General features: G+C 36.2%; 1 protein-coding gene across 2 annotated transcripts in view; it reads right to left on the bottom strand.

Moving 5' to 3' along the window:
- The window catches only part of ANKMY2 (ankyrin repeat and MYND domain containing 2), a 37622-nt gene that overhangs the window by 21039 nt on the left and 2252 nt on the right, over positions 1-14331 (bottom strand). For both annotated transcript variants that reach the window (XM_082693013.1, XM_082693014.1), the window contains exons 2-4: positions 10509-10573; positions 4758-4896; positions 2573-2671 (exon numbers count right to left, since the gene is read on the bottom strand). In XM_082693013.1, coding sequence (XP_082549139.1) covers positions 2573-2671; positions 4758-4896; positions 10509-10573 — 303 coding nt within the window. The remainder of the gene's footprint in view (positions 1-2572; positions 2672-4757; positions 4897-10508; positions 10574-14331) is intronic.

The raw sequence follows: 14331 nt of genomic DNA, 5'->3' as shown, positions 1-14331 counted from the left end.
AGATCAAAGGATCACTGTATTATTTATAGTGATTTTTGAAAATTGTGCAACAGGGGTACACGGGCGGCTCAATCAGTTGGGCATCGAGCTCTCGATTTTGGCTCAGGTTATAGGATTGAGCCCTGTGTCAGGCTCTGTGCTCCAAGTGGGGTCTGTTTGTCCCTCTCCCTCTGTTCCTCTGCCACCCCCCCACCCCCGCAATCATGTGTGCTCTCTTAAATAAATAAATAAATAAATAAAATCTTTTTAAAAACCTGTACAATTTTTTCATGGGGAGAGCTAAATGAACTATGAGTGCCTGGATCATGGAATATTAGTAACTGTTGGAGGAACTGAATTTAGACCTACTGAGATGAGAGGGACTTCCACAGCATACTGGTCAGGAAAGGAAACAATCACAAGGAGTATCTTTGTAAGATAAAATATTTTTTAAAAGATAAAAATATATTTTTTAAAAGGTAATGATCTTGTACACGTGTGCCCATATTTATATAAACTTTTCCGCTCATGGGCTATAAAAGGGGACAATGACTTTTTAAAAGGACTGACCATAAAGGAAAATATAATGTCAACTAATAGGGGTTTAATTTTTGCCTATGAAATCACTCTATATAGATTAAAATGGAATGAAAATATCACTCTTGTTTTCTCTTATTTTAGGATGGGATGGTGGACAATTTCTACCTTAGATTTTTATGGATACAGTAGTGTTAAGGAAAAGAACACTGTATTAATTTTTGAAAGAACAGGCTCCTTCACTTCTAGCCCTGTGAACTGAGGAAAGTTCCCGAATCTCTGTCTGACCTCTGTTTTCCTACACTAGGGACATAAATGAAAACCTGCAGAGTTCAGCAGAACTTCCTATGATCTAACTGCCAGACCTCATGGCACAGATCAGAAAACAGGAGGTCTATGGAGGGAAGAGATTTGCCTGTGATCTTGTCATGATTCAGCAGCAGACATGAACTAAAATAGGAGAATCAAGATCATCCTAGATGAGTCTTATGTTCCCCTTATACTGACAGCCTCAACATTAACTGAGAGGAGAGCTGGGGGGAACCAGGGAGCCCCTTGTGGTAGGAGATGAATATTAATTCTCTTAAGTTTACAATGCAAGGCCACACTTTTCTCAAATCCTCCTGAAATTGAGGTAAAATGAGAATATCTGCTATGACAGAGCTGTCACAGAGTGACTTGGTGACTATCTGACCTAATCATTGGTAGCTACTATTTGCAGTTTTGAGACAGTAACAACTTTTGGCAAAATACACAGTCACTGCCTCCTAATATCAGACTAACAGACTAATTCCCACTATATTTCATCTTAAATGTAATTTCTCTTGAAACCCCCTTGGGGCAGGATAAAAGATCCCTCTCTCTGATATATTTCTATGAAACCCTTAAGATATCCCATGAAGTATATTTCCACAATGCTTGTCTCTGCCATTAGCCTCTCACTGCCGTGACAGCATGAAGAGCCTCTGTCTCACTCACCACTAGAGCGATGCTTGGTAGCATCTAGAGCAATGCTTGGTATCTAAACTATGAACATTAAGTATTTGTTTAATGATTTATTAGTCCCAAAAAGGCCACCAGCTGCATTCCCAATAAATCAGATGTCTATATATTTGCTTGTCCATCTCTGGACTCTTCTCAACTGCCAAATCAGTGGGACCAAAATACCAGTGACCAAATATGCACGCCATTCTCTTCCAAACCCTTCCTATTATGTCCTGGAATAGGACTGATACACCAGGAAATACTGGCAGATACAATAAATGTCTGTACTTGATGAGGATGATAATGAGGCAGCTATATATTATATTATTATTAATGTTCCTTTCTAGGAAGAAATTGCATTGTTGACATTTTTATTAGCAACGGTGACTGATGGCATCTCTTTCGTGCTACCTGTAAAGCTCCCTACATCAATATTTCACTTAGTCCTTTCAGTAACCATGAACCGAGTTACAATGAGGAAACTGAAGGTCAGAATGATTAAGTAACCTGGTACTGAGTGGTACAGCCAGAATTTCAACTGACGATTATTGACTTCAGAGTTCATGTTCTTGATTTTAGGGTAAACTAGTTCCCTTAGAGAAATAAAATATACTCATCCAAAGCACTTAACTACAACCCAAATGGCCCCACTATTCTCGGTATCTCACAAATTCAAAACAGCCTCGTTATCTCCACAGCGTTACTACATAGTTCGCTAAGTTAGACAAAACCTAGTAAAATGTATACATTTTGCATTTTTAAAAATAAACATGAGAGAGATGCTTGGGTGGTTCAGTCAGCTAAGTATCTGCCTTCAGCTCAGGTCATGATCTCAGGATGAAGACCCTCATCGGGCTCCCTGCTCATCACGGAACCTGCTTTTCCATCTGCCTGCCCCTCCCCCTGCTTAGCACGCTCTCTCTCTCTGACAAATAAATAAATAAAATCTTTAAAAAAATAAAAAATAAATCAACACACATGACACAGTTTGTATTCTGAGAAGCAAAGTGGTATTTTTTCATGGAGGACACTTTAGATAAAGCTTAAATTTAAAACTGCCATGAAAACTCACCCACAAAGGCTGCCATCTGAGCTGCAGTTCTTCCCACAGAGTTGACAACATCTGTCTCAGCTCCGGCTTCCAACATTACCCAGGTGATGTCTTTGTTACCTGATGTTAAAAAGTAACCTGTCGGTTAATACTAAGGGTAGCACAATTCAAATATCTCCTTCTAATTTATCTGGACCCTTGTCCCCCATTTAATTTTAGGTTTCTATCTTGTGAATATTTTCATTTTTTTTCCTAAAGTATAAACCGTAACTATAGTAAATGGGAAAATGACACTAAAATCCACATAGAAATTAACCTCATTTTGCGTAAAACGCCTTCAGGCAATTAAAAAATGGTATGGAATTAGGAATTATCACTTTTTTCTAACAAAACCAAATATATTTTTCTGACAGATAATTCTTAGTTAAAGTCAAAACAAAAAATATCAACAATAAAGAGAGAGAAAATGAAAACACATTTCCACTTGGTATCTACCAATCCATTCCAACCCTCACACCTATAAGCCCTGGAATAATGATTTAACAGGTGATGGTCTATCTTTCTATACTCTTCTCTCTAAACATCCATTTGCCTTTATTCTATTTGCATTCTATTACTAATGTAATCATCACAGATACTTGCTATTATAAATTATACTCAGTGACCAGCATTTTCCATTAATTTTAGCAAGTTTGAACTATGATTTCCTTAGAACAGTTCCTGGAAAAGACCGTAAGAATCAAAGTCATGCATATTTTAGCTGCATTTTGCCAGGCTGACTTCTAGCAAGGTTGGGCTGATATGCATATCCCAAAATGGTTCAGAGAAATCCCTACAACCAATGCTGGACATTAGCTCTCTTCTTGACCTCTGCCAATATGGTAACTGACAAATGATCATTTATTCTTGTAATCTGCATTTCTTTGTTTATTGGTGAAAGCATTTCATATCCTCATGAACCAATTCTATTTCTTGTGTTTTCTGTTCAATTTGGTCCAATACAATTTTGTATTATAGCACTTGTTTCTAAATCATTTATGAGAACTCCTGATATAGAGTGTTATGACCCTTAGAGATACGTAATAAATATTTTCCTTAGTTTTGCATTTGTATTTTACTCTCTATATGGTATATTCATATATTTGGAAATGTTAAACTTATATATAATCAAATTGGTCAATGTTGTCCTATTTTAATTGTATATTTTATGTATCATATTTAGAAATGCTTTCCTTTTATCCCAAGTTTTTATTTAAATTCCAGCTAGTTGACACACAGTACAATGTTAGTTTCGGGTGTAGAATTCAGTGAATCACCACTTACGTACAACGCCCGTTGCCCACAGCAAATGCCCTCATTAATACGCGTTACATAGCTAGCCCATCTAAGCAGCCCCATGCTTTCCTGTCCCAGGCTTATCAAAATACAGATTACTGCTTTTCAAGTGTGAGAATATTATATTACATCCTCAGTTTATTAGGAAAAAAAACTACAACTATGGTTAACTCCACTTAATTTTAAATGTTTCCCGGTTGTCTTTATTTACAAATCATAAGCAACATGAGTAAGAGTAAATTTCTTTTTTTTTTAATTTTTTATTTTTTATAAACATATATTTTTATCCCCAGGGGTACAGGTCCGTGAATCGCCAGGTCCATACACCCCACAGCACTCACCAAAGCACACACCACCCCCAATGTCCATAACCCTACCCCCCTTCTCCTAACCCCCCTCCCCCCAGCAACCCTCAGTTTGTTTTGTGAGATTAAGAGTCACTTATGGTTTGTCAAGAGTAAATTTCTAATTGGATCAGCAGAATTCAGTACATAAATGTCAGTGAAACAGAGAGACAACTCTATCATAGCAGCTATTTTCTCAAGAGAACCAAGTTCTCAGATTACTTCATAATACAAAGATACAGAACATCAACAGAACTAATCTGAAAGAAAAACGATTCAACTTCCTAACTCTACACAAAATAGACCGTCAGTACAATTAAATGATTTAAATAAGTAAAGAAACATATTACAAATTAAATATATTTCATACGTTATAACTTCAAAAACCAATTCCTACCTTTTCTATAAGAACCGATCTTAAAATTACTATAACGAAAAAGCATTTAATTTAAAAGTATGCATATACTTATAACAAATTTGTAGGGATGACTAATAGTAAGATATTAGAATAAACACCAAAACTTCACCAGAAAGCGCAGCAAACATGAGGGCTGTGTATCCGTGCTCATGTTGATGACAATTTACATCAGCTCCATGTCGTAAAAGTAATTTGCACATATCAAGCTTCCCTTTATAGGCAGCATGCATTAGAGGAGTCATTCCATTCTTCAACAGAAAGGAAAAAAGTATTAATTTTACTTATTTACCTCTTCCCCTATGAACAATTCCTGCAATTATTCAAAAACATAAAAGAAACATGAATTAATAAATTCACCTTTATAATTTGTAAAGGACTTTATGTTGATTTCCTCACTTGGCTCTTTCATAAACTGCTGAGGAAAAATGATGGTTTTGTTACCTAATTTTTTTTTTTTAATAGTTTAGCAGACAGATTCAGAGAAGACTTGCTCACCCTCACATAAGCAGCAGTAAAATGGCCAGGCAGGTACCAAACCTAGATCATCTGGGCTCTCATCTCACACTTAGTTCCTAGGAAAACAAATGAGCCAACAAATACGAATGCAGAATTTTTTTTTAAGATTTTATGTATTTATTTGACAGAGAGAGAGAGAGATCACAAGTAGGCAGAGAGGCAGGCAGAGAGAGAGGGGGAAGCAGGCTCTCCAGAGAGCAGAGAGCCCGATGCAGGCCTTGATCCCAAGACCCTGAGACCTCGACCCAAGCCGAAGGCAAAAGCTTAACCCACTGAGCCACCCAGGTGCCCGAATGCAGAGATATTTTTAAAAACCAATAAACAAACACAAAACAATTAGAATGCCTATCAAAGAGAAAGCTGAATGGAGTATGTTATATCCACAACATGGAATGCCATGAAGCCAGGGACAGGAGCGAATCTGTATCTAGAGAACTGGAGAGAGTTCCACGAATTACCGACAATGAGAAAAACAAGATGCAGCAAATGTCTATTTCCATGGTATCATTTTAAAAACAATGATCCCCAAACCACATGTACATTTTGAATATGTATGATTTGATCACATACATGACTGAATGTATAAATACCGAGAAATGGTTGGAAGTATTTACACTCCACTGTTTAGTCTCCATATGCTTTGTGCATATCCAGTGAAACATCCAGCTTTATTTGTTCTGGGAATCTGATACTATTTGGTAGATAAATGAACAAGTTGTTCTCAAGTAAACCAGGATAAGCTATAAATGCTGGCATATCAAAGCTGTTTTGATAAAAACCTCTCCAAAACACAATCTCATAAACCTCTGAATACTAACATGCTTTGAATTGTTCTTTATGATCCCACACTATTATTATGAACAGAAGCTAGCAGTATTTTTTTTTTTTTTGAGATTTTACTTATTTGTCAGAAAGGGAGAGTAAGAGAGAACACAAGCAGGGGGAGCAGCAGGCAGAGGGAGAAGCAGACTCCAGGCAGAGCAAGGAGCCTGATGCCCCTGGGATACGAGGACTGAGCAGAAGGCAGACACTTAACTGACTTGAGTCATCCAGGCGCCCAACCAATATTCTTGAAGGGTTACTGGTGAGAGAATTATAGGAAGGCTGGGACCTTTCAAGAGGCTCTCCAGAAGACATCCCAGTAGGAGTCCTAATTGTTTCTTAAGAACAATAAAACATTGATAAGATTATAATGTTAAGACTTCCTTTGTTGGGAGTATCTACAAGAATGAGGTATTTCAAGGTTGGGAGTGGCTCAGGAAGGTGCGGGTAATCAGGATCTCATTACACACACACACACACACACACACACTCTCTCTCTCTCTCTCTCTCTCTCTCAGCTTTGAGAAGTGGGAATGAACTATCTGGTTATTACCTTTTGAGTGAGGCAAAAATGTATTCAGAACATGGCTAGGGTGATAGCCCCCAAAGGATGCTATAACCTGGACACAAGAAGCTGGCATTAACCTGTGAGGTGGGGAAGGACACAGTACAGGCAGATGGGCAGTCAATCCAACCCCATCCTACAAGGAAAGACTGAATGAATAAGCCTAACACTATAATACTGTCCTATATATAATATAGGACACGTAAATATAATATAGGACATATATATACTGTTCTATATATTTAAAAAATCTAAAGCAGCATTCAACACAATGAGAAAAGATGCTTAAGAACTAAGAAGATGTGCAAAATTTGGGGAGGTTACATTGCAAAGTGTCCTCACCTGTTTATGTCTGCTTGTGTTTTAACTGTCCTCTGTGTTGATCACTTCTGTCCACTTAATCTGCCTGCCTCCCAGATTCCTGATCCTGTTTCCTCTTTTTTTTTTTTTTTTTTTTAAATTTTCTTTCTTTTTGCTCTTTCTTATTTACCAGCAGTCTTAACAGGGACTGGTTTTTCAGAGGCAATCCATGAGAGCTTTTTAAAGGGGCAATGAGCAAACCCAATCATATCATTTTCTGTGCAATCTCTGAACTTGTTATCTTTGTCATGTCTATAAAGCTGTGTATCTTTTTCCCATATCAGCTGTCAGTGCTGGGCTGTTTGATCCTGGGAAACAGAAGCCAAACATGTGCTAACTGATAATTTATATTAAGCTTTTCTTTTCTTTTTCTTTTTCTTTTTTTTTTTTTTTACTGAGGTATAATTTACATACAATGTTGTATTAATTTCAGGTATACAACATGATGTGTATTATGAAATGTATAGAAGCTTTCCAAGTAAGAGGATATCTCATACACTTTCTTAGTTCAATTCTGAATCATAAGAACAAAAAGAATTACAAATTTTGAATGTAATTTTTACTATGCATTATCTGAGTTATAGTACAGACTGTTCTTTATGGAAACATCTCAATGGGCAAAGAAAATAAGGAAGTGACATTAATAAATTTTGATGTTCTAAACAGATATAAAGCAGCTACCATCCTACAAATTTTCTAGTCTTTCTAGTATTTTTATGTATTCCAGTATAAAAGGAATTAGATAATTTAAAATACTATCAATCTACTAGATATAGAAAAGAATATGCCCATGTTCAAAATAAATTAAATTGAAAATGTCATCTTCTAGTTATAAAAATGAAACAAGCTATTATCAGTTAGAAAAAAATAATACCTAATGTCCATCCCAACTCAAATCACGAAAGGGGAAATAAGGTTTCATAAAATGTTATCACAGTGTTACATGTAATTCATCAGTTATATTTTAACATCTCTGAAACTGAGTTGTCCTTCGCAAATATTAGAATCTTACAAATTATCACCGATCTCCACCCCCTTCCTTTTTTTTTTTTTACTATTTCTGAAATCTGGATGAGTCTTACAATCTACAGCATATTCGAATCACTTCAAACATCAAAAGTAAAATTCCCCACTTCCCTGTCATTTCCCAAAGGCAACTTTGGAAGAAGTCTGCTTAACTGAACTGCTTGAAAAACAAGCAGCTAAAATTCTTTAGATATTAATGACCGATAAAGAACTGAAGCTTCTCCCCCATGATTCTTAAATCGAAGAATTTATCAATATTAGCCTATTATGTTACAATTCTCTATCATTACCTAAAGCTTTCATTCATTCAGCAAATATTTCCTGAGTGCCTAATATATATCCGTCACAGGTTTATGTGCTGTGGGTAGCAATGAACTAATTCCATGCTCCTCCAGACTAAGTCCCTGACATTCAAATTTTAGTTGAGGCGACAGGACAGGTGGTTCAAGTGCTCTAGAGAAAGAACATCGAGTAAGAGCGAAACAGAATGGCAGAGAGCAAGAAGAGATTATTAGTTGAAAAAGGAGAGTTAAGAAATGTCTAGGCAGGTGGCTTTGGACAAATCCCTTTCCTAAAGGGAGTGGCTACACAAAGGATTTAAATGACCGGTGGAAAAAACCTCCAGGGAAAGAGAATGCAAGTGGTGAGAGAAGTATTACCTTCAAGGAATATCAAGGAAGCCAAAACTGTCCCCAGGATCCCCAGGAATCTCCTTGGCTTGATCCCCATTCTTCTAAGGTTTTTTTGTCTTGTTTTGAATTTTATTTATTTATTTGACAGAGAGGGGGGGAGAGAGAGAGAGAGAGAGAGCACACAAGCAGGCGGAGTAGCAGGCAGAGGGAGAGGGAAAGCGAGAGGCAGGTGCCCCGCTGAGTGTTGAGGGCAGCTAATATTGAGCATTTTTCCATTTGCTTTTCATTTTCATTGTCTTTATAGCCATCCCAGGGAGTGTGAGGTGGTACCTTGCTGTAGTTCCCTCGTAGCTAATATTCAGCACTTTTTCATGTGCATATTGGTCATCTGAATATCTTTTTGGAGCAGTACCTAGTCAGAACCTTTGCCCATTTTTTAATGTGTTATTTGTCTTTTTATTATTGAGTTGTAGAATTTGTAATAGCTTCCAGTTAGAAGTCCCTTATCAGATATGATCTGTAAAACCAATCTGTGGATTATCTTTTCACTTTTTTCATAGCATACTGTGAAGCATAAAAATTTTAGTTTTCAGTTTTCCTTTTGTTGCTTGGGCCTGATGGCTTTTTCAAACATTCACGTTCACGGGTTCATTTCCTCTGCTCTCTGAGGATAGCCTAAGCTTTATTAAAGATTTCAAATTAAAAGCTCACAACACCACACAGATTGAAAGTATAACAATAAATGCTGAAAAATTTCTTCTATCACTTTGGCCATATAATCCAGCTTTTGATAAACAGGAACTTTTGATAAGTTTGCTTACAGTTCTAAATTGCAGACAATTACTACCTCTAGTCCTTCTTTAACCCAAGAATTACTTAGAATTAAAATAAAAATTTCAGGTCGTTTTATTATTTGGATCATATTTTTGTATATTTTCAGTGTATTCTACTGCATTAGGTGAATTTCTTTGAAATTAGCTAAAATTGCCTTTATAAAATAGCATAATACATAGACTAATTTTTATCAGTGTTCCATGTAAAAGACAATGTACTATTTTTGTCCAAGTTACACACAGTGCATTGACTGTCAATTAGTTACCCAAATTTTCTGTTCCCTAAATTACTTTTTTGCTATTTAATCTGGTGGTTTCTTAAAGGCGTTACTGTGGTCTTACAAATTTCTCCTTCGAATTCTCTTTTTCTTTATGTACTTCAAAGCTTATAAGCTTGTAAGTGAAGGCTTAAAGCTACAATATTCTTGGTAGGTTATTAATTATTAATTTAATCGATGAGAAAGTCATTTAAAAAAATTTTTTTTTTATTTTTTGCTTTAAACTTTATTTTGTCTGATGTTAATTTTGGTACCTATTTCTAAGTAGAGGGTCAGTAAAACCCCTTCCTCTTTTGCATGAGCAAGTATTGTTCAGCTTACTTTCTAACACCAGAGACACACTATAAAATAAAGAAGACACTAGCCACACGTGGTTAATGGCCGATATCGGACCGGCCAGGAAAGACACCACCATCAATGCAGAAAGTTATTTTGAAGAGCAGTTATTCTAGGAAGTTGAGTTTAGGTTTGGTTAGCTTTACCCTAGAAGTAGAACTGCTGTATCAAAAGTATGCATATTTAAAAATGACACATATTCTAAAATTTTCTCCAGTGTGTGATATCAATTTACACCTAATTCATCAGTACAGAGAAGTCCAGTGTTTCTCACTCTTTATAAAAAATGATATGATGTGGTTTAATGTGGACTTGACTAATAAAATTAAACATGTTTTTACATGCTTGTCTTTGTAACCTGTCTGCTCACTTTGGCTTAGAGATTAGTATAACTTAAGCACAAATGCTAGCAAACAACTGTGAATATTACATTTTAGGTATTATCCACTCTTATAAAAAGTAAAGCACTTTATTCAACTTTTTAAATCTTACCTCATCCAAACAGTTGACGCGGACGTTCTTGCTGGCTAATAGTGTTCCAGCTTCTTGGACCGTACCTTTAGAAAAGAAAAATAAGGAAGGAAGGAAGGGAAGGAGGAAGGGAAGTAGGGAGGAAAGAAGAAAAGAAGGAAAGAAGGAAGGAAATGAAAAATAAGGTTATCATTACAACAAAAAAAATCTAACATCACGAAAACAAATGTTAAAGGGTTATATGTAAAACTAAAACTAGTCTGGTTAGACTGTTAAGAAATAAAGCATCAACATAACAGCATTTTTTCCACCGAGTAATTAGACAGAAGAACAGATTTATAGACACGAAAATAGCTCCACCGTGTTTTTACTTCCACTGACCTTAGAGTATATTAAATTGGCCATATTTTCCTTTTGGCAGTGATACAATAACCACAAAGCATGAGACTCTTACTACTGAAATCTTAAAGGGCATCTAGTCCAACCCGCAATCTAAAGCTTAAATTCCAGTCCATGTAATAACTGGAGTTCAAAATACAATCAGGATTTCTATACTCTGCCATCACCAGGCCCTGTGACTTGATGGCAGCATACTTATAATAGAATTCTTGGTTTAGAAATGCTTAGATAAAAAAAAAAAAAAAAGAAAGAAAGAAAGAAAAGAAAAAAAAGAAATGCTTAGATAAACATTTCTTTGTAGCCCAGTTCCATAGAAAAGTGCCTATGGTCATTACTCAGACTGTCATACTGAATGTCCTCGAACATAAACCTGAAGGTTAGCCGTTTGTAAATTTGGAAATAAGCTATAGTTGGGCCACAACTGTCAAGTTTTTCCAGTCTTCTGTGAGGCATACTGACATAAGCAAGTAGTTGCAAGAATGTTGCTATTATCATCGTTAATAATAGTCAGCTACTTGTTCTGCCATAAAATTTCTGGTTTGATGGGGAAAAGAACAATGAAATTAGAATGTTCTCAGGAAGAAAGAATGAGACAAACCTCTCCTTCACAAGGATATAAAAGAATAGGAACATCCCACAACTGGGAGTTTTATCTCTCCTTCGACTGAAAATTACAGTTTAAGAATGTGCTAACTTCTGCTAGTTTTCCAGGTTAAATGTGGAATGCAGAATAAAGATTAGCATTTTTCTCTCTCCCTGACCTGCTCCTTAGGCAAGTCATCTGGTTGCCTCACATGAACAGGGAACGGACAGAGAAATATCTCCTAGACTGACAGAGAAATAGCTCTGCTGGGGTAATGTGTCAAGTGAATGATCTACAAATCCCTGGATTCTGACAGCAGCTATCATGTAAATAGTGCATTTTTCTGACCCTCTACTCCATCGGAGGGCAGTTTGTATCACTGGCTGAAGGACTACAGGATGAATGGGGGAAAGCCCTCAAGCTTATGAGCAAATTCTACATGGAACATTATTCATCCCTGGCCTTCTCAACAGAGACTTTCTCCAACATCTTTAGAAAGGAATTAAAATAGAACAAAAACTCTGGCCACCCAATTTTACTTCAGGAAGATGCTTTGGCTGATTTCCATTATCCAGTGAGAAATGAATGAAGTGATTTTCCATCTGATTAGGAGATGTTTATGCAGGAAAGGGAGAATACTACAGGGACTGTGAGCATGTCAAAGCACGTTCCATATTAGGGGAGGGTGGGGATTACAATCACAAACATTAGGCTCATGCAAGAAAATAGGTCGATAATTCTATAAAAGTGTTTAGCCCCATGGCCAACAGTCTAAGTTAAATCTGTCTTGTCAGGAAGCAATTCAATGTAAGTAAATAAAGATGAGGGATGAACACATATACCACTGATTTCCACTTCACTTTTTAATTAGCAATAATAGCGCCTCGGATAAACCTCATTGGCTACGATACTGCCACTGCGCAAAGCTCCACTTCACTTTTTAAAATGCAGGGACCAGGATGAAATATTTTTTCTCAAACTGTTTGGGCTTCCAGATTTTAGAAAACAGATGAGCAAAATACCCAAAGAAGAAAAACTTGTGATGATTTCTAATTTTATTTTCCTAATTTAATTAATTTAATTCCTTAATTAATGACATTCACTAGAAAATTATAGAAGATTTAGAATACACTTAAAATATGTACCACTTATCGTGCTTTTTACTGCAATTTGTTGGTAAAATAAACCTTATTGTCCAAGCCCATTTCATAATTTTTCATTATGTAAATAATGAAAAAAAAGTAATAAATTCATTACTTTCTCATTAAGCCCACAATCCCAGAGATTTCAGGTACTAAACAAGTAATGGAAGATCTTCTGGTTTATACCCTTAAGGAAAGTTTAATTTATTTTGAAATAGTGCTTCCTCAGTGCTCAAGAAAAAAGATATCAGAACTTAGAAGAATGGGTCAATGTACACATAATATAAGCCCACTGGATGTGCTTCAGTGAATCCAATTTTCTGTTCTTAAATGCCATCGAATGGATGCCATCATTAACTATGATATGAATGGTATATATGTAAGAGCTTCTCAGTTTTAACTGGAACTTCTTGGTATTTCTAACAAATATACAATCTGTAAGATACCTAGCATATGAAGTCACCTGAAGAAGAAATTTTTCTAAAAGTGTCCAGGAGCAATGTGCAGTATTCTCTAAATTGTTAAGTCTCACTCACAGTCTACTTAACTTCTGAAAGGTGCTGACTGGCCAAAGAGAGATATTCAGTCATATGCTGAGTTTATTTTGGATTGGCCAAAATGACAGGTCACACTTGAATGAAAGTTTATTGTCAGTTCCAAGTACTAGTGCTGACTGATCTAGTACCTCCCAAAGTTGAGAAATATATCAATGGGGGAAAAAATTAGGAACTCTATCCACCTACTTAAAAAAATATATTTCTTATAAGTATAAATACAAACTTTGCATAGGACCTTCATTCAACTCTAAACCAAAAAATATTTCACAAATCAAATGTACACAAAACTACAAAATCAGTAACATTTGAAAATTAAAGTGAATTTAACTTGACAGATGATACTGTTGTTGCTGATATTAAATTGCCTCTAGAAGTGAATATGGTATGGACAGATATGGTTCTGGTTTCACTTTTTCTTTAGTTTTCTTTCTTTCTTTCTTTCTTTTTTTTTTTTTTTTAAGATTTTTCTTACTTATTTGATAGGAAGAAAGAGATCACAAGTAGGTGTATTGCCAGGCAGAGGGAGAGGGAGAAGCAGGCTCCCTGCTGAGCAGAGAGCCCGATGTGCAACTCGATCCCAGAACTCTAGGATCATGATGTGAGCTGAAGGCAGATAACTGTATGATGTTTAATTAGTTTTCAAGTCCACTGTATTTCTAGGACTATAAGCCAAATGAGATTTCTGCTTTGCCACTTATTTCCCGTGTGACACTGGACAAGTTATCTAACTTCTCAGTTCCTCAGTTTCTGCGTCTATAAATTGGAGATCACTGTATTACCACAGTAATAGATAAGACAAATAGCACTTTCAATGCTTTATAGCCACTAATTCATTTGATCCTCCCAACAATGTTATGAAGTCAGTACCAAGGAGAAGCTCAGGACAGTAACTTGCTCAAGGCCACATCACCAGCATATGATCGTGGTAGGATTACAAATTAGACCTGCATGGTGAACCACCCCATGTAGTCTCTCATCATGCTGTTGCTTAAAAAAAATTCCTAGCTCATCAAGAGCTCATATCTGGCTCACACCAACATTCAATAAAGGCTGACTAGTCATTATTTTCTCACATCTCCCATTATTTTTCTTTGAGAGTACAGTGATGGCCCAAGGACCTTCACTTGACAAGACTGTATCACAGACTGAGTCCATCTCAGTTG

Source organism: Mustela nivalis, assembly GCF_964662115.1.
Source record: "Mustela nivalis genome assembly, chromosome: 12".
NCBI lineage: Eukaryota > Metazoa > Chordata > Mammalia > Carnivora > Mustelidae > Mustela > Mustela nivalis.
Note: the sequence above shows the minus strand (reverse complement) of the source record. Positions and strands in the feature narration are given on the sequence as shown.